Source organism: Amphiprion ocellaris, chromosome 19, assembly GCF_022539595.1.
Source record: "Amphiprion ocellaris isolate individual 3 ecotype Okinawa chromosome 19, ASM2253959v1, whole genome shotgun sequence".
In the NCBI taxonomy this organism is placed as follows: domain Eukaryota; kingdom Metazoa; phylum Chordata; class Actinopteri; family Pomacentridae; genus Amphiprion; species Amphiprion ocellaris.
The window spans coordinates 19,977,537-19,998,604 of NC_072784.1; the positions used below are offsets into that span (position 1 = coordinate 19,977,537).

The 21,068-nt window shown below is 40.1% G+C and overlaps 1 protein-coding gene across 2 annotated transcripts in view; it reads left to right on the forward strand.

The window, feature by feature from the left end:
• The window catches only part of baiap3 (BAI1 associated protein 3), a 46,840-nt gene extending 31,814 nt beyond the window's left edge, over window positions 1–15,026 (forward strand). For both annotated transcript variants that reach the window (XM_023269297.3, XM_055005434.1), the window contains 19 exons: window positions 120–244; window positions 1,165–1,255; window positions 1,571–1,627; window positions 1,719–1,816; window positions 2,789–2,840; window positions 2,928–3,079; window positions 3,183–3,306; window positions 4,870–5,010; window positions 5,118–5,213; window positions 5,470–5,685; window positions 6,876–6,944; window positions 7,034–7,113; window positions 8,630–8,738; window positions 9,183–9,254; window positions 9,349–9,432; window positions 9,710–9,830; window positions 9,909–10,032; window positions 10,267–10,472; window positions 10,681–15,026. In XM_023269297.3, coding sequence (XP_023125065.1) covers window positions 120–244; window positions 1,165–1,255; window positions 1,571–1,627; window positions 1,719–1,816; window positions 2,789–2,840; window positions 2,928–3,079; window positions 3,183–3,306; window positions 4,870–5,010; window positions 5,118–5,213; window positions 5,470–5,685; window positions 6,876–6,944; window positions 7,034–7,113; window positions 8,630–8,738; window positions 9,183–9,254; window positions 9,349–9,432; window positions 9,710–9,830; window positions 9,909–10,032; window positions 10,267–10,472; window positions 10,681–10,784 — 2,121 coding nt within the window. In that variant the 3' untranslated portion in view covers window positions 10,785–15,026. The remainder of the gene's footprint in view (window positions 1–119; window positions 245–1,164; window positions 1,256–1,570; window positions 1,628–1,718; window positions 1,817–2,788; window positions 2,841–2,927; window positions 3,080–3,182; window positions 3,307–4,869; window positions 5,011–5,117; window positions 5,214–5,469; window positions 5,686–6,875; window positions 6,945–7,033; window positions 7,114–8,629; window positions 8,739–9,182; window positions 9,255–9,348; window positions 9,433–9,709; window positions 9,831–9,908; window positions 10,033–10,266; window positions 10,473–10,680) is intronic.
• Window positions 15,027–21,068: the final 6,042 nt, after the last annotated feature.

Consider the following 21,068-nt stretch of genomic DNA (forward strand, 5'->3'; position numbering starts at 1 on the left):
AACAGTCACCTCATTAGCTCAGCTCCTCACTTGACATTCATCAAGGTTTTTGGTCCAGCCAAAAATGTCTCACAGCCAGTGTACTGGAAGCTATAACTGAGGGCCCTTCCTGTGTCCAGGAGAGGCAGCTGTCAGACAGCTTCAGGCTGTACACAGAGCACTGCCTGTGCCTGATGAAGAACATGCGTCAGGTTTTCCCCTGCACCAGCGCCGCTGCCATTACACGCTACGAGCTCATGCTGAGGTAAAGTCACACCACCATCACATCATGCACTCGCCCGTGCTCTCATACCGAGGACACATTTCACCCCAACAGACACAGAGAGACTCTGGCCGGTCAGTCACACTCTGTGGAGGAGGAGGAGGAGGCAGTGTTGGGACACAAATATCTTGATCATTTCTCATTACTCATGTCAGAGGAAATAAGAAGCATTTTTCTCCTCACTACCTGAAACATAGCAGCTATTTGTGCCAACGTATTATATTATTCCATTTCACTCTTAAAATCACTGACCAAACCCTTTCATACAGTCTCGTAAGATGGACATGCATACATATAAGCATGAAAATCTGCAAGAATTGCCCCCCTTTCAGAGAATGAATGTGTGAATGAAAACTTTCAGATTTGCTATACAGAAAAATATAGATTTCTTTTTTCATGTGAAACTTTTAGCCACCAAAAGCATAAGGATTCATCCTGTGGAGACCATGAATATACACCATGAGTCCCATGGATTTCCACTGGCTTTCCTTTTTAAATCAGAAACTTCTGTTCACAAAAGAAAGAAAATGATCCAGAAATTCTAGGGAATTCTATATTCACATAAATCCCAGCAAGTAAAATCAGTTAATTACAGAGGTTCATGTTGCTGTGTTGGACTAATCTGGAGAGTTTTTATAGAAGCTTCTATAGTAAGAAATCATATTCTGCCCAGTGATCAGCACTTCACACACACAGAGAGTGACTAACCCAACAGTTAAATTTGTATCTCTCCTCCCTCTGCTCACATAATGCAGAAATCCTGCATAGAGTTCGACTGAAATGGATTTCCTGACATCGTAACTGAATTCTGAGAACACTGTGTCACTGAATGATGAGCTGACAGCAGTTTTGTTTTGTTTTTTTGTCGTAATTGACTTTTTTTCCGTGTCTGTGTATGCCAGGGGGATTGGCTACATGCAAAACATGCAGGCATTTAAGACTGTGTGTCCTCTCCGCAATGAGCTGCATTTGGACATCACTACTGCTGTCAAGGTAACGATAAGAGTGCAATGAAAACCTCACTAAAAAGCCACCCGTGGAGTTGTTTTGCAATAGATTACTGTAGTTTACACAGAGTTTACATTGCAAAAAAGCAGCATGCCTACAAGGACATGTATGAAAGCAGTTTTCACTCTTGCATCATGTACAGAGTTCGGTTTCAATATTGCTGTTGATGCTACTTTTGCAGTTAAAGCAGGAAGAAAAGAGGTGTCCATAAAGAGATCATTGTAAAGGAAGCTTTTTATGTAAATAACCTCGAATATACGACATTATTCAAGCCCGTTTGTTCTCCTTTTATCTCAACAGAAAGGAACTGCTGAGTGGTATGAGAGCTTAATTGCGCGATACAGACCAGAAGACGGGGTAGGTTTATTATGGCTGATAGACAGATATGATACAGAAATCTGCCTCCAGAATAAACCAGGATGTTGTTCGTTGTGTTTCTGCAATGCAGACTCTGGAGGAGCAGCTGAAGAAGCTGGTTCAGGTGATCGATGCCGTGTGTGCAGACGTCCAGAGGGCACAGAACATCTACAACAAACTCTTCTACAGGTGAATAGCAATTGTCTGCAAGTGAATGTCAATTCTCAGGGGGGAAGAAAAGAAAAAAATATTAAAATTCTGGGCTTCAAAGTTTTTGACAGGTCTGGGGTAAAACTGCATTTTCCTGTTATACACCTTGGACCATCTGCAGTAAGATCTAAAAACTGACTATTTTGTATGTATTTATGAATCTAGAGGCATCTAAAAAAGAAAACATAAACTATGAATATTTAAAATGGTATCTGTGAAATTTTAGATTGATTTATCAAATATTGACTGAGATCTTTCATTTTATTTTTAGGTATTTTTGCCTTTCGACCCATTTTCAGCACATTTTTTTTTTTCGCACATTGAAATTTGAGGCTGTTTGACCAACAATATCTCAGGAACTTTTAAACATAAAAGCCTAAAATTTTCACAATTATTTCTCATCATGCCATTGATTAAAGATTTGCAGTATTGGAGAAGTAGATTATATTGTCACCATGCCATTTAGAAAGTCCAGAACTCTGTTTGTTCTTTGATTAGGCCTTCTAGCAATATGTGTAGTACAGCTTGTGATATTTGCTCAATCAGTTATGAAAGTGAAGGAATTTTATTTTTTATTTTTGAGCAGGTTTTTCATATTCAAAAGTATTCTGTGTGTTTTGTTTTGTATTATTGTAACATGCATCATCAACTTTTTTAATGGCCACTCTTTTTTTGTTACCTCAGAAAGTAATTAACATATAAAACTGAAGTGTCACAAAAATCTTTATAAATATACAGATTTAATGCTACAAAAATGTCAAGCAGATCAGAGATGGTTTAGTGGAAATTGTTTTGTGAGTTTGTACAGCTGCTTCTTTGTCCAGAACTGTCTTATAATAGAAATTTTTGATCTTATTGGAACTTCTTGCTAAAATAAAAGTTTAAAAAATAGACAGGTCAGTTTGTTTGTTTAGTTGTTGACTGATACCATTTCATCCTTTGTTCTCACAGTGCTGTGAAAGTAGATTTCTTCAGCATATCGTACAGGCAGCTGGAAAAACAGGTACGTCTCGCGTAATTATACATACATCTAATGAACCCTTTATGAGTTCTGTTGTACTGTATGTTGAATAATTCTTTGATGCGACAGGCAGCTGATGATGTGAATGTAGCGATGGAGCGGGTGTGTGGGACTCTGGAGCAGGAGAGCTCCAGACTGACTCAGACAATGGGAGAAATCATCTTCGAGCTCTTCATGTCCTTGAAAATCCTCAAAGGCTTCAGAGAGTTTCTTCCCCTCAAGTTGGTTTTCTGTTTGTCTCTAATGGCAGTAGAAAAGCCCCTGATTCAACACTGGCTATTTTAAAAATATTTGAATTTAAAAATACGTGTCCTTCTCTTACAGGGACGCTAAAATGTTGGCCCTGACAGGTTTTCATAACTGGTTCAAGTCCTCGATTCATAAATGGCTGCAGATCGTTCATGACAGATCCTGTGACAGGATCCGTATAGCCGTGGAAGCAGACAAGGTGAGACGCTTCTGCCAATGAAATGATGCAAAAATCAAACTGAAAATAATGTATGCTGGTTTCGTTGATGCTTCAGTGATCCTTTAGAAGATCCTTTAGCCACCATTGTATTCTAAATCCACTTGGTTAGCATGTGATAACCTCCAGATAAACATATTTTAAATTTTTATTACACATTTTACCACATTAAAATGTAGTTCTAAGCATTGCTATTATATTAATTTGATGTGATTGTTTATCAGTATAAGCAAAATAAATGTATTTGGATGCCCTTATTGCTCACATTAAATCATTAACATATATAAACATGTACAACATTCTTTATAATACCACAAAATAGTTTTAAAGTTGTAAATATTTTGTTTGTTTTTGAAGAATTAACAATGCAGGTGTTTTATATTGGATTATAGTGTCCATTCTTCTGTTCTAACAATTCCAAATAAGATATTTATTAACTTTTTATTGAAATTCACAACAAAGTTGAAACCATTCCTGTGAACGTGTTTAATTATACTGAAGATTATAATTGCTCCATTATTCAGGAACTATTCATAAACATACTGAATTGGAGTTGTTAAGTTGTTAAGATGTGCTTTATTTATCTGTATTGCTGCTTATAACAGCATTATAATGGGCTTTAAGTGGTATAATGTATTCAGTAATTGTTTATTTATACTTTATAGATCATAAATAGGAGTATGAAATGAAATATTCAAGGGTTATTCCATCTCAGGTCATGACTACCATTCTTCATCTGCATCATTTGAATAAACAATGGATTTTTAAAATGGTATCTGTGAAATTTTAGATTGACATGTCAGGTGCTCTTTGCAAATCAAAGATAATCAAACATGAATTGTTCTAAAAACTTCAAGATTTGAATTGATTGTTTTTTTTGTTTGTTTTTTTTTTTCCCCCCCGTGTCATGCACACAAGTGTTCCCAACACTAATGGGTTCACAAAACACCAATATACTAGCATTGGAGCAATACATCCAAAACACACAATATTCTGCCTCTCAGTCCTTAAACAAACTATGTTGCCTTTTATCTCAGGCCTGGCAAAGAAATTCTGCCATGAAAAAGGTTCTCGTTCTGAAACATACCTCAAGTTTTTCATGGTCATCCATACAAAAGACATCAGAATAAACAGAGGACATCTTCCTGAAAAGTACCTCCCTGATATCTTTGTATAGAGTAAAGCATAAAATGAAGCTCATTCTCAACTTTGCCCAAGTCTGTCCTTCTCTGGAGCAGCATTAAGCCTCTCAGTCTCTAAAGCTAATGGTAATGTTCCTGAGTGTAACTGTGCACACAGGGATCTCTGTCTTTTGCTTAAATTATACTTCACATAAGGCTCCACGCTGTATCTGTCCTTTATAAGGCAGTAAGTTTGTAATTTTGGTTTGTACCAAATATCAACAGACCGTTTTTCTCTAAACCTAAGAAACATATTACTCCTCATCTCCTGAATATCACAGAATAACCTATTAAGAAAAATATGAATGGTAATACATTTTTTTCCCATTGCACAGTCTTAAGAATGTGTATGTTTTGTGAGCAGCTCGAGCCTCTGCAGCAAGCTAAGCACAGCTCCTCAGCAGTGGAAGTGACAGCTTGCTTCAGCCAGGTACGCGAGATCTGGGTCCAGCTGGCCTGGCCAGACTCTGCGGGGGCCTTCATCTTTGTCACTCGTCTGACAGACGTGAGTGCCACTTCTAGTGCTGTCACACTCTAAGATCTACACGCATGCATGTACGATTTCTGAAGAGGCAGCTTGACCTGTCGTAATATCACTTTTATTCACCACAGAATTTCTGCAGCGAGGCAGTGTGCTACTCCGAAATGATAACACGGAAGATTGAGAGGAACCAGCTGGGCCGAGATCACAAGAGCTTCACAGTGCAGGTAACGCCTGCAGCAAGACACAACCGGAGGAGCACACAGTGACGCCAAACAATGTCAGCAAGTGTTCTCCCATCAACACAAAGGGCCCCAGCAGCATAGCAGATATTTGTACACACAAAAACAAAGCAGTTGCCTCTTGTCATTTACACTCACACTCCGTCCCTCCACTCCTCTGTAGCCCTGCTTCTTTTCCTTCTTTTTTTCTCCACCTCCACCCTCTGTTTCTCCTCTTCGGCTCCGTCTTGCTTTCTGCTAGCTCTGCATCGCCCTGAACAACGCTGAGCACGTGCGTGTTTTCCTGGGTAATCTGCCCCGTGACCTGGACTGGCAAGGCGTGGAGCGGGCCATGGAGGAGTCGTGCGGCGTGGATGGGAAGGAGCAGGTTTACAAGGCTCTCAATGGACAGCTGTTCAATATGGACCTGGATCTACAGAGAGAAGCCAAACACCTCATCACGCTGCTCACTGACAAGGTGAAACACATCTGTGAATGTGACAGATCCACACAGATGCAATTTGTCACCGCCATGTCAAAACCTTGCAGCACATCCATCATACTGACATCTGTACATTGTTATGTGAGGTTTGCATCCACTTTGGCAAGAACGGGAGAAAGATTTCTTTCATCTTTGTCTTTTTCTTATTCCATTCTTCTCTTGTTCTGCAGGAGAGCACTTTTTAAAAAAAAAAAAAAACTTTATTTTTCTTATTTTTACTACAAACATAGTTAAACATATACTACAAGTCAAAAGTTTAGACACCTTCGCATTCTATGCTTGTCATTACTCCACCAAGGAATGCAGCGAGAGTTACACACATGGACAAAACTGTTGGTACCCCTCAGTTAATGAAAGAAAAACCCACAATGGTCACAGAAATAATTTGAATCTGACAAAAGTAATAATAAATAAAAGTTCTATGAAAATTAACCAATAAAAATCAGACATTGCTTTTGAACTGTGGTTTAACAAAATTATTTTTAAAAATAAACCCATGAAACAGGCCTGGAAAAAATGATGGTACCTTTAACTTAATATTTTGTTGCACAACCTTTTGAGGCAATCACTGCAATCAAACGATTTGTGTAACTGTCAGTGAGACTTCTGCACCTCTCAGCAGGTATTCTGGTCCACTCCTCATCAGCAGACTGCTCCAGTTGTCTCAGGTTTGAAGGTTCCTTCTCCAGATGTCATGTTTCAGCTCCTTCCACAGATGTTCAATAGGATTTAGATCAGGGCTCATAGAAGGTCACTTCAGAATAGTCCAATGTTTTCCTCTTAGCCATTGTTGGGTGTTTTTAGCTGTATGTTTTGGGTCATTATCCTGTTGCAAGACCCATGACCTGAGACTGAGACCAAGCTTTCTGACACTGGGCAGCACATTTCTCTCTAGAATACCTTGATAGTCATGAGATTTCATTGTACCCTGCACAGATTCAAGGCTGGCTGCCATAAAGATCTTTAGTAAATATGTGTTATTCTTGTTTAGATATCTTGGGGGAAGTAGGAGAACGCATTTTGTGCTTTTGTGTGCTTTTAATGGGAAAAAATACAATCTTCCTTTTCTCACACAACTACTGTGATACTTTCTGCATCTGTAAAATCATTCTGTTTATGTGCACATGAACCTGTATGCACATCTGTGAGTGAATATTTCTGTGCAGATGTTGCCTGAGCTGCGGAGGTACATCCAGCACATCAGCCTGTCTCCGGACTCCATCAACAATGACGACGTATGTCGTAACAGCCATCCACTGAACTATTTTTATTCTTCCGTCCGCTGTGTTTTAGTCACACTGTGCAATGTGTGACATTGTTCCAGGCTGTGTCCCCTCTCATGAAGTACCTGCAAGACACTATGGTCATTCTCACTGAAAACCTTGTAAAGGAAAATCTGAGCAGGTAATTTCTCCTCCTTCTTCTCTTCATTATGGATTAATATTTATTTTTAACTAAGCAAAGACGATATGAGTCAAGTGAAAATAACTGTTTTGCACGACATCAGCCCATTCTGAATCAGATGTCCTTTCAAATAACTTGTATTGTTTGAGAGCACAAAGCCTCATGATTCGCACAGTGCTTGCCATTTAAAAGTACCAATGCCACAGCGGTGATTGTTCATTTCTCTATAATAAGAGTGCATGAATGGCAAAATGGCAGCTTCTTACCCTTAATGTTGTCCACAGGAGCTCATATTCCATGAATGTGCTGCACGCTATTTTCATTGGAAGAATCCACCAAACAAAATGGTTCCAGGGTTTAACGCTTTTATTTATTTTTTTTTTTTTAGTAAAACTGGGGGTGAATGTCATTACGATTATTACAGTTCTGAGTTATAGTTATGCTACATTCTGGATTATTTCCAATGATTTGTATCTAAGCAGCCAATGCTATTTAATCAACATTAAATCAGAAAGAAATCATTAAGTCATGTCCCGATTACACTAACAAGAACACTGACATAAAACGAGATGAAACCAAAACGGACAAGTATAGCAAATAATACAAGCACATACATGTAAATCAGATTGTGTAGTTGTATATAATTTAGTTTAGCCAGTATTTACCATTTGTTGAAGAAATTTCACTCTTAGTCCTGTTGTAGTGGGGTGTTTATTGGTATTCCGGTATACGGTGGGCTTACCAACACAGAGCATGAGTCTGTGAAGGTAAGCCGACCCAGAGCATTCTGAGAGTACCCATTTTATAGGGATGCCAGAGGGTAGGGAGGGGGCCGTATGTAAATGCAAGGGTCAGTAGAGGTTAATTTACGTATAGTTGGTTATCATTAACAGAGGGTAAGACAAAAAGAACAAAGAGCAATTCAATCAAAGGATCTTGCAAACAGTTGCAAATGGTGAAGGTGTGACACCAAAAGGTAAGGGGGGTCTGATAGACAGGATTCGGGTTACAAAGACAAAAGAATTGTGGACCACTGTGGGAAGTGGAATGCAGGGGGTGACACATTACAGTAGTAGCAAAAGGTGTGCTATTTTCTTCATCACATTGCAAAGACCACCAGTGTGGCTTCTTACAAATGTTTTGCATGCATGGTAAACAGTGCATCATCAGCATACCATCAACTTTCAGACCCTACAAGATTCCCAGCAGACCTACAGTTGATTGGAAAAGTTGCAGACAGATACCCACAGTTTCATCTTCTTCTTTAAATAAGATTGTGTCAATTCACAAGCACCAGGTCAAATGAGTGGCGGCACAGCAAATAAGATTCTATGAGTGTGTATAAATGGAAGCTTTCCGTTAATAATGATCCCCCCTCAGCACTTATGCCATGTACAAGTACTCATTATCAAGCCATTATCTGTGAAAACATACATGAGGCTGAGTTGAGGGTGCAGGGGTGTAATTGGAGGAGCCGGTAAACACAAACATGTGGGTGTCTTGTTGTGCTTGGTAGAGTTCTCCAGAGCATGTGGGAGCTGCTGCTTCGAATGATCCTGGACGCCGTGACAGAAAACAGGGGCGTTCAGGTGGAGTTTTACAACCGCTTCCAGTACACAGTGGAGGTCAGTAATTACTGCATCACACGATTTTCTGTTATTATAGCCCAGTCTGACTGTGTAGCTAAAGAGACACGTATCTACTCTGTAAAGATAATCAGAGCTATTGCTGTCATCATTCTTGAATTATCTCTGCATACTCTCTGCCATGCAATCGCATATATCAGATATTCATCAAGTCGATGGGTGTTCAGTATCAATGTGAGCTCCCTTCTGAATGCCAATGTGGGAACTGTTGGATATTCTAATGCCAGTTTAAACAGCTGGCAGAGGACGTGATGGATTTGCATGAGATGTCATGGCATGCCACACGATTTGGCTGAGTTTATATCATGTTTGCCCTCCAGTGGTTTCCTGCTGTTTGTGTGAACAAGTGTTTGAATCAGTCAAAATTTGAAGGATAAATATGATATATTATGGGGTTTTTTTCTCTCTGTTTGAACGCTTTAGACCCTGTTGCACTTCTTCCAGGCTAAGGGAGAGGGTCTTTCCATGGAAGACATGAAGAGCGGAGACTACAAGGTAAGAAGCCCTTGAAATCTCGATGAATAGTTCAGACCTCTGCCCTCTTACCATTTATCTCTTTTGCTTTCTGACCATTTTGATTCTGCTTTAGGTCCTGGATGAGGAGCTCAGGCTGAATAAATGTTCCTCCTTTGAGCTGATTGAACAGTATTATCTGGAGAAAATTTCCCACCAGGTGCTTTTCAACTTCACCAGACTAGACAATCTCATTTTAGCCCCTTAAAGTGGACAAGGAGGTATTGATTGGACAGTGCAGCACTCCATCTTGTGTTGTTAGGCGACTGATTGAAAATCTGCCTTTCTTCTTTACTCTTGGAAAACATGATGCAATCAAATAGAGCGACACATAGATGAATGCATGCTGAATGTTTTTAATCAGCAGACTGATAAACAATTTTGTCATGATGTGAACATTTTTCTGCTTATATTAAAACATGCATTTAATCTTGCAGAAAACACTCAAACACACCCGTTACGGTCGGATCAGTGTGAAGTGCTATTATGATGCTCCAGAGCAGAGACTGACAGTGGAGATTCTGCACGCTGCTGATATTATTGCACTGGATGCTAACGGTACAACTGTTACAAGTCAGAATTCAGTAGAGGTTGTGGGTTTTTAAAGTATTTAAAGTATTTTCTGGTCTTCCTTAGGCTTGAGTGACCCTTTTGTTATCGTGGAGCTCTGTCCTCACCACCTCTTTCCTATGGCCAAGAGTCAACGCACACAAGTGAAGCTTAAGACGCTGCACCCAGTATTCGATGAGCTCTTTTATTTGTGAGCGCTCTTCCTTTCTCTTCGTCTGTTTACACGCACACACCCTGTGCCTGACTTGTTTGGTTCTGCTGTCTGTGTGGTAGTGTGGCCGAGTGGTCCGAGGTGCTGGATTAAAGCTCCAGCCTCTTTGGGGGCATGGATTCAAATCCCGCTGCTGCCAAGAAGTCTTTAAATTTTAAACGGTTTCTCCTCTGAGATCAATAAAGTATGTCTGACTCTTATTCTGTCTTCCAGCCATGTCAGTCCTGAACAGTACAGACACAGATTTGCCTGTTTGACCTTCATTGTGATGGACTATGACTGGCTGTCCACCAACGACTTCGCCGGTGAAGCCATCGCTCCTCTCAGCGACTTCTGCTGGCCTGGCAGACCAAACGCCTCACCGGCTGGGAAGAGCGTCCAGCCTGTCATTTTGCACCTGTCTCGCAGTAAACCCAGTGGTACAGATAGCTCCTGGCTGTATTAAGTTTTTTTTTTTTTTTTTTTTTTTTTTTTAAAACGCAAACATAATATTGGTTTCTTGGAAGACCTGAGGGTGTAGGCTTGGGTTTGCAATTACTTCTCCAGTACAACATGAAAAGCCATTCAATCTCGACATATTTGTGTCAGGTGTACAAACTGTTCTCATCTGTTTGTTCTCCCCTCCAGAGAAGCCAATCATGAGGATGCTGGACGCTCGCATCGGAGACAGGGAGGCTCAGGAGTTTGTCCGCAGGCTGAAGGAGATTGAGAAGTCAATGGAGGAGGAGTAAAAGCTGTCAGTGCTGCCTGTATTGCTGTTTTCTGACCACGTCTTGCGACATGTGCTTTTGTACTGGTACAATGTTTACAATATTTAGATTATTTTCCCCCAATGTTAGCATTTGTTCTGTAATTATACCAAAATGAAAAGAAAAAGAGAGGAAGACAGTGAGGCTTGTCGCTGTTTTCTCCCTGGGAGATAAAAGTCCTGTCACTGTGCAACTCTACGCTGTCTCAGTTAAACTATATTTTAGAATTTAATGGATAGTTGATCCTAAATGTTACTAGTCTATATTTTTTGTATTGAGGTAATTGTTATCTTTGTTGTATAACCTTTGATATGATAGATTTAACATTTTAGAAACTATTTTGTGGAAGTAGCTTACATATCCAAAAGTAATCAGAGTATACCTCAGATATGCTTAGTTTGCAGGGGAGTTTAGCAGGTGTCACATTCTTCACAGGCATTGTGGAGCTAAATTGCATGAAAATCTGAACCTGCATTTATTTTAAAACTTATGTAGTGGCTTACCAACAAACAGGATTAAAATTGGAAATGTCGTGAAGGAATTTAGCTGTGGGGAGTTGAACTTTCTGAGAGTTGGTGCTTTAGGGCCAGTCAGACAGATGAGCAGCAGGAAGGCTCAACACTCCCCCAAGGCCACGCCGCTGCTCGGGTTCATTCAGCTTTGCAGATTGCTCTTCCTGTGATGGGTCGCTGGAGAAGCCAGAGATGGTGCTACTATAGCGGAGAGAAGACCGATTCTTTTAACAGAGTTCCTTCTTGTGTGATTATAGCACTTAGAGTCATGTTTATGGTAATTTAAGTGCATCATAATTTAAAGTTGTAGGGGCCCGCTGCATTGACAGAAACAGATTAATCTGTCATATGTGAAAGAGGAAAATTCCTCTTTAGTTCATACTGTTTTACTTTATACATTATTTCAAGTTTTGGTTTATGTCTTCACTTTAATTTGGACCAAAAATACATTCAGCTAAATGTCTTAATATTCACTGTAGTCATGTACATCTGCTTTCAGTTTGGCAATCTTGGCTTAAGCAAGGAACAGATTTGAAAGTTGATTTATTTAACATGATATTTGTTTACAGAATCCAAAGGAACACTTGATTTGTGAAAGCACACATTGCTTTTCTTTCTGGCTTCTCCTCTGCTGGTAGTAATCATTTGTATTTTCATGGTTGTGGAGATCCACAAGGAAACCCTGATGCCTGATAATTGAAAGGGAGAAAACACACCCCTGACGTCCCCAAAGATAATGCAGAATGCAGCATGTTAGATGCCCTTAAGTTCAGATGGTAAGAGCATCAAGAACATGTCTAAGAAGAAACCTAGCTAATTACAGCTAATGAGCACATGTGGCGTTCAGGAAACTCTCAAAACAACCATCAAATGCCACAAAGCCTTTGTTGCTCCAACTTTACATCGATGCAGGCTCATAACAGGCCTTCTGCAGGGCTGGAAATTTGAGTTTGTGTCATGCTGCGGAGCTTATTCTCTGGAGGCAAAAGAGAAGACAGAAGGATAATGAACCTGTGCAGTGGCATAATTATACTTAGGGGGACCGGTGAGCCCTCCCTGCCTGCAGCAGCTTCTCCCTGGACTGACGGGCATAATTTCAACTGTAGTTCTTGCCGATCTCCCAAAACTGTGATTAAAAGATTGGGATCTTGATGTTTGGTTATTTTTCTCAATTTTGAGATGATGGTCAAACTGCCGCCTAGAATCCAACCGCGCTTTTTCTAGTAAAAAACATGAAATTGTTGTACCATTGTTATGCAACCGAAAGCACAGATTACAGCGAAATAGCGGAGTTTCCTCGATTTTACTGCCAGTATTATCATAGCACATCTAAAGGGCCTGTTTCCCAGAATAATCAGTTATGTTTCCAAAAGGAGACTTTCTGAAATATATAAAGTTTTTGGTCATTTTGATAAATTAGTCATGAATCAATGGCCGTAATATTTATCATTAGGGAAGCACTCGGAGAGTGCAGTACTCCGCCAAGGCTGTTCATTCCCATATGGCATTGTCAGAAATGCAGCACTTTTTTTTTTTTTTTTTTTTAAGAAATGCCACATTTGTTTATTAGTTATTGATTGTCAGAAATTATGGCAACATAGAATGTGGCCATTTAATATAGATGTACCCACAAACAAAATGACCTTGCGCTGAGCACAGGCATGTGTACGTTACATACGGATACCGAATCATGTGACCTAAATATGTAGGGGGCAGTGGGAATTGATGAGACTCGGAAACACCCTCACAATTTAATCAATTGTTCCTTGTATCATTTCCGACGGATAAGTCCCAATAAGTCTGCAGTGGTTGATTTTGTAGTAGGATTGCAATCATGTGATCGTCAGCAGGCAGCTGACATAGTGTTCTCATGTTGTCATAGTTACAGTGATGCCGTGTTGCTATCTCGCAATGATACGAAAATCCTTCACAAATCTGTGGATTCAGACTATAAGCCGCATCACTGCCAAAATCTATTGAGGTGGTCCTTGTGTCATTTCTGACCTTCCCTGAAAATTTCATCCAAATCCGTTTGTCCTTTTTTGAGTAATGTTGTGCACAGACAGATTCACAGACAAACGTACGCCGATTGTCACATAACTCCACCACGTTCCTTTTTATAAGGGAGCCTCATTAGAGATGGATGGAAGGGGAATAATATAATGGCATAGAAACACAAAACAAAACAGTGAAAGAAGTATTTTGGGGTTTTTATTTATGCTGTTAGAAAACTGGGCCTTATTGTTAGAACTGTGGCTTAAATTTTACAGTTAGAAAACAAACTGCCCGCATTTAATTTCTTTTTCTTAAAAAGGCACAATTAGGCTTCTAGGAAGTGTTAAATTTTTTTTGCACCATTTTAGACAAGACAACCGGATCCTTAAGTAGTAACAGATGTATACTGAGGAAACACTGAATAACACTGTAGCAAGTACCGAGAACTTAGCACCAAAATCTTCACACCGACAGCGTTTTGATAGTGATGTAACTTAACAGTAGCTGCTTGTGTTGTGCTTTGTCGTTCCCCCTGTAGAGTCGTGAGGATGAAGCACGCAAAAAAACAAACAAACAAACAAAAAAAAACATATCTATGCCTGGAGAGTGTGCTGCATTTACAGGGACTGTTCAGGTGTCCAAGGAACCTGCCTTACTTACAGGAGCAGGGAGTTTTCTTTCTGTCCATCTGAACAGCACTTGCTTTTATGTTTTGTTTCTGTTTGTTCTGTTGTTTAAAGATATATCAGGTAGAATTTGTTTTATTTTTTAAAAAAGACCCACCACCTCTGCTTTATTATAGAAAAGGAAAGTGTGAAATTAAGCAATGTTGCAATTATATATTCTCCGTATTATCTTCAATCCCAGGACCAGATGTTTACAAAGAAAGATGCAACCTCACTTTAAATATTAAGCATTATTTAGTCAAATAGATCTAATATTCTACTGTATAATAAAATCTATTAGAGGATCACAAAGCAGAAGTAATCTATGTCTTTCTTACAGCTTTGTAAGCTAAACCCAGTTTCACAATAATGATTTTAAATGAGAAAAAAAAATATTTTCCAATACTTATGGGAAGAAGCGTGTCCTTCCCCATTATTATAGCTGTCTACAGTCCGTCACAGTATTGTAAATGTCTTTATATTCAGGCAGTCTGTTGAGTATTAGTTGAGTAAACAAATTTATTCTGGTGATTGTTTTTTTCAAAGTCCAGCAAAGTATTTGAGTCTACAAATGTTCAGTGAAGTATTAGTATTAACATGGTGTTCATTTCCTACACAAGCTATAGTTTTTTGCTGGCCATCACGTCAAAAACAAAAAAAAAAAAAGGCAATGCCTTAAAAATTCAGAAAACATGGCGAAGCACATCAGACTGAATTTTAACAAAAATAAAATAATCATCACGACTTATTTTCACGACTGTCAGAGCTGAACTCATTTGATTTTCACGTGATCTAGAAATACTATCAGTGCTTGGTTTGATGTCTGTCGTTCAGATTTAAAAGGCAAACAGCTGGTGAAACGTATCTGCAAGAGGCAAAAACACCTTCAATTTGTTATTGTAAAAGTGAATTCTTTGTCCTTGAATTGTAAATGCCTGTGTTGCTGTTAATTGGATTATACATTTGGGAGATGTCTATGACCCCAATAAAGATTGAATTTAAATTTGAAACTCTCTGGCATGGTGCATTAAAATTCACATAACTATTCCTGACATACCTGAGCGTGTTCTTTCAGGTGTGTGTGGTGTTCAGTGTATTTAGGCTGATGCTAACCTGTTTGTCCACTTCATCCTCCCTGCAATATCCTCGTCCTCGCCATCCATCTCCCACCCACCCTCCTGCCCTGCAGTGTCTCCAGCTTTTTCTTGACCTTTAATATTTTACCTCCCCTCAGCAGCAGCGAACTGGAGATCAAACACACCATGTAACGCAGCAGCAACACTGAAATTACAATGGCCAGAAGACCTTCCCATAACACAATCACCTTCCTGTTTCACATTTCTCAAAGAGCTGCTATGATAGTAGGTTAGACAAGGATTCCTCGTAGCTGGAGGACAGGAAAGTCTGTGAGTGCCTGTACTCTACTGAATGCAAGTCGATCCATTTTAAATTGGTAGCCAAGTGATGACAGCAGGGCATGGAATTGGCTCAGGTGTGAAGAGAACCTTTTCATCTCATGCAGACATCATGCCCGCCAGTCAGTGGCTGCACATCCTTTAATGTCTCTGTGCAGCTGGAAGCCTCCTATAGGTTCCCTTTTATCTATTCCAAATACAAACTCCATCCACTCTTCGGGTAACATCATGCATTTGTGCAAGAGAGGACGTCAGGAGACAGAAATCTTCCAATTCTGACCACAAGATGTCCTCGTAATTTCACAAATCATCCCTGTGAGTCCTGCTGGCGTGCAGTCAGAGCATACAGCATGCATGCTTTGATTATTTACAGCGTTGCCACTTACTGATATCAGCACAGAGGAAGAAATCAAGACTTGACATCCTCTTGAGCCTCATGGTCATCTGCCTCCATCACTGTATCTGATTGCAGGAAGCCTTCAAATGGGCAGATTGTGTTTCTAAGAAATGAGGACATAATGTTCTGAGACTATCAATTACTGCAGATCACATGGTGCATAAATACTTTGATTTGCACATAAAACTGTTTCAGTATCAAATGTAAGTACACACTGAAGGAAAATCACTGTTATTTGATCATTATGGCATTAAAATTGCAGCAATGTGAGTCGATCACACTTTATTGTTGTAGATGGAGGTTACTTTAAAGGTTTTATATTTTTAGGTAGTATAATCTGCAATGATGCATCATGTTTGAGTGTAAGATCTGAAATTAACTGTAAATGTAGTAAAGAGTTGAGAGACACTTGCTAATGCAGAAAAAACAAAATGTAAATGCACTTTGTTATATTTCTGCACTGCTGTTTTAAATCAACCTCTAAAAATAAAAAAATTAAAAAAAAAAAAACACTGCTCCAAAAGTACATCTTCTTCTCTGCTATAATTCATTCACCAAATTAAAACAAAGCCACACAGAAATTAAGAAATTGGTGGTTCAAGGGGCCAAAGTGAGCTTCCCTCGTCAGGTTTTCTTTGAGTTTTGGCAGCGGGGTGCAGAGAGGTAGGAGCTTTTAGCTGGTGCTGATCTCCAGGAATGTTGGCAGGAGCCTCCGCATTGCTGTTGCTCCTCTTCTGGCTCCGGCAGATACGTTTAACAGCGCAATGATCCCGCAATGTCTTATCTCCCCTCAAACAACCCTAATCCTGCACACAGAAATGTTACACTGCAGAGTCCTCCCACTGAAGCAGCTCAACCTGGATCCCCCACACAGACACTCCTTCCATTTTTAATTTTTTTTTTCTCTATCACACCTGCAGGTTTCTTGACATGGCAGTGAGGGGCTGTCCTATGACACCACAGGTTCAGTCATGACACCTGATCCATCTGTCAGGGGAGGAGGGTTAGATTATTAATTCAACCAAGCTATCATGTGGGCGCCTGTATACTTGCAAGTGCCTGCTTGTATGCATTAGTTATTCTAGTGGTTCCAGGTGAGGGAATGAGAGGAATTTCTGATCCACCTCGACAGAAATCTGATTCCATCAGATATAGCACGTAATAAATGCCAGCTACTGCCAGAACCTTAGAAGTTTCCTTCAGAATAAAAGAAAGGCTAGGGATACAAACACCTGTGTCCGCAGGTGCATCCTTTGCTGTGGCGTAATTAGGCGCTTCTGAAGCCGGCCTCTCCTCACCTCTCCGACGAATGTGATGTGGGAAGAAGCCGACACAGCAAGTCCTTTGTGGCTTCGGGGGCCTCTGTTGGAATGAGCAGAGATAATATTGGACAGCTTGCCCTTCAGGAATGCAAATGGAACAGCGTTTGGGCCAAAGCCAGTGACTTACTGAGCCTTTTAACCAGACCCGTTCTCAGAATTATCCCTTTAGCTTCATGCAGAGTGGCATCGACTGATCCCCATTGCAGCAAGAAGTCCAGTCCCACTTTATCAATATGGACATGCGGGCTTTGATGCATTCTCATTAGGTTTACCCTGCTGTAAAACCAGTAAGTGCTTGAGGCCTACCTCCTTTCTTCACATAAATCTACATTTCAACTGTTTAACAGAATTACCCATAATCCTCTGCATGGTTACATTAGTAAAAGGAATGACAGGGGAAAACCAAACCCCAGATTTGACCCCAGATTTGGCAAGTTTAGGCCTACATGTACATAGCTACATAGCATGTTCTTCTAATAATTACAATAATGTTTTCCTATGATTTAAGCCAACAGCAATAGGACTTTCCTAAAATACTTTTTCTGAACTCTCATTCACTCAGTGACATATAAAATATGAGCCTCACTTTACTGACCGCAGAAATGCCGTTGTTCCGGTCACTGTAAAGTGCTATCCTGTGCTTCAGATTGTTTTTGATTAATTGTACTCATGCATTTATGTTATGTTGTTCTTTCAGGAGGATGGTGACCAAAAGTTCTGGTAGATGCGAACATTAAGAAAACACTCCTAATGATTGAAAGATTTTTAAAAGGGAGTAAGAAGATCAACAATCTACACAATACAACTGCACAAAACGATGCATTTGTGTTAAGCTCGACTGCTCGTTGCAGCACAGTCCAACTGGCATCACTGCATGCTGCATAAACATTGCATTCCCCCCACTCAGCAACCACAATTCTTCTCTTAACAGCGCATCTCACGCTGTCTTGGTTTGCATCACATAAAACTGTCTCCTGGGCTCACAACAATAATTAACTGTTCCCCCATTTTCTCCCCGAAAAGAAGTGACAGTTGGAAGTAGTTTAAAGAACAAACTAATCAAGCAGACACCCCACTGTCTGGCTCCTCCCCTGCTGGTGCCCTTGTGAAGTTTGGCTCCAAGCCTCTCCATCTTTCTCTCCATGCTCTTCTTCAAAATGTTGTTCACACAATTATTGCGCTGTACGCTGTGAAGATCTCTGTTTAATTAGTTGTGACAGCTGCACAAAGTAGATTTTGTACAGGAGCATACAGAGCATAAAGAACAGTGTGGCCTTTAGGGGGATATGATAACCCTAAAGGTTATCACATGAGAAACATCTGATTTCCTTCTACCGTCTGCTGTTACCAACAACAGCCCAAGAGGAGGTTTTGTGAGTCCGTTAAAGCCTGTGATGGCTTCCTCATTCTCCAACAAATGAATGTACTCTTTTGATGGTAGACGATGAATGTCATTGCAGTGAGAGTGTCGCTTCAGAGACAAGGAGACTAGTCTGTCCCTCATTATGATGTCTCAGAATGATGTTCATTTTGGGAGTTTAAATAAAAACAGAGCCGTCTTCTTTCTTCACAGAGGGCTCTGTGAAGAAGTGCTTATTGTGGCGGGGCATGTCCACATGAATCCTCTGTTTATCCACTCAGTTCACCAAGCACACTGACTGCGGTTCACTCAGTTGGTCTCAAACACGCAAATCCATTCCCGGCTATTTCTGCAAACACTTCTATACTTCCATAGCACTGTGGACTCACTCAAAGCTCACAAACAAATTACAGTGGTGAAAAAAAAGGGTTCATGTTTGTTTCATTTGCTGCTGATTGCACCAGGGTGCTCACATTGGAATTCATCTTTGTATAGCACATTGCACATTGTTCATGCTGTTATTCCCCTGGTTCTCCTTTATCTGTGGAAAGTGGGATACTCATACTTGATTTTCTCTTGGCAGTTTGCTTTTACGAGGCGACCAACTTGGCTGGGGGTGATAAATGAACGCTTGCTTTAACGCGAGGCCAACAGAATTTGCCGCTTGCTACATGGCAGGACTTTATGTGCAAGGTGGGCTTCAGAAGCGGCAGATTACTTCAGGCAACCAGGAAGTTGGTGCTAGAATTTAATGTTCAGCGGGCGACACTGGGTGCAAAGACGAGATCGTAAATAATGGAAAGTTGGAGATTAATATCAACTTGGCACAATGTGGCTGACTTACTACACAGTTCAGTGTGGAATGTTAAAAAAAGCAGCTACTAAAGCTAACAATTTCACCTGAATGTACACTACCGTTCAAAAGTTTGGGGTCACCAAGACAATTTCATGTTTTCCATGAAAACTCACACTTTTATTCATGTGCTAACATAATTGCACATGGGTTTCTAATCATCAATCAGCCTTTCAACACCATTAGCTAATACGATGTAGCATTAGAACACAGGAGTGATGGTTGCTGGAAATGTTCCTCTGTACCCCTATGGAGATATTCCATTAAAAATCAGCCGTTTCCTGCTAGAATAGTCATTTACCACATTAACAATGTCTGGATTGTATTTTGGATTAATTTAATGTTATCTTCATTGAAAAAAAATGCTTTTCTTGCAAAAATAAGGACATGTCTAAGTGAAACCAAATTTTTGAACGGTTGTGTATATGATCATAATATCATATTAAAATGAAGGTTGCATTTAAGTGCCAGAATAAATGTGTAATCATCAGGATTTTGTGGCTTTAATGCTTTAAATTACAAGTAGCCTAAGTAACAACAGAGAAAATAAGAAAGAGCTAATTTGTTTTCTTCAGACATGTCAAGATGCTTCATTAAAAATACATGGAGCAATGAGTATTTCAACACAGTGCGCACTTTTTTCCACACTGTTTGCTTTAGCACTGCCAGAGTAGAATGGCAGACTTTGAGGAAAACTGTATTTAGGAATCATGCCAGTAATCTGGCCTTGATAAAAAAAAAACAACACTTGAAACTAAATAGTTTTCCTTCAGCACTACATCTATTTTTCACTGCATTAGTCATACGCCATGACACACTCTTACTTTTACTACTACACAAGCAAACGTAAACCTTTTCCTGCTATTGGCACATGCTAGCTGCAGTGATGGATGTAATAAAACTTGCCTCTCTCCCTTAAAGAAATATACAATCCCCTCTAATTACACCCAGTGGGTTAGAAGGTCGCCAAAGGTGACGATTGCATCACAAGGAAGAGATCTGGATCCGCTGCTAATCAAAGCGTGCACGCCATTGCATCAATGACTTGGGTGACATTAAAGATGACATTTTGACCAGAACTGTTTAGCCCTCTTGTTATTCATTTCTAGTCACTGCTGCTCTTTTCAGAGGCAGGAAAAAAACATGTCTGAATCCTTCAAAGTAGCAGCCATGCCACCCAAACTCAGTATTAATTGAATCTGAAGGACCACCACCCTTGTGTTTATCTCTGAGTGACTGCTGTATTCTTCTCTCCTCTTGCTGAAAGGCTAATATCCTCTGGTGTGAAGCCCTGTTTTTCTTTCTTTTTTTTTTATCCCCTGACTGATTGTGGTCAGAGTAATCTTTAGTTCATTTCCTATTAGAGTGCTCCGCGAGCGGGGCATCCAAGGGTCAAGTGGTCAGTGGCAAAACCAAAGTGTTCACAGGCTCCGTCTTTGAAGCCTTTGATGGCCACTTACAAACAAAGACGACTGTATCCATGGCCACCAGCGGTGAAAGAAGGAGAATGTGACCAGTCTCTCAGCTGCCGCAGCTAAGATGTCTCGGTTCAATTCAAGGTCAGCAGACTTTTCACACTTCCCCAAACTTTGCTGGACATGAGAACACATTCTGTACCAGGTCTTTGCAGCTCTTTTGTAAACCGATGTTATGATTCATGCAGGGAACTTTGGCAGCCGAAGCAAACTTCAGCACCATGTGCTTCCTCTCCTTTCCCTCACTTGCTTTTGTATGTCTGCAAATATTT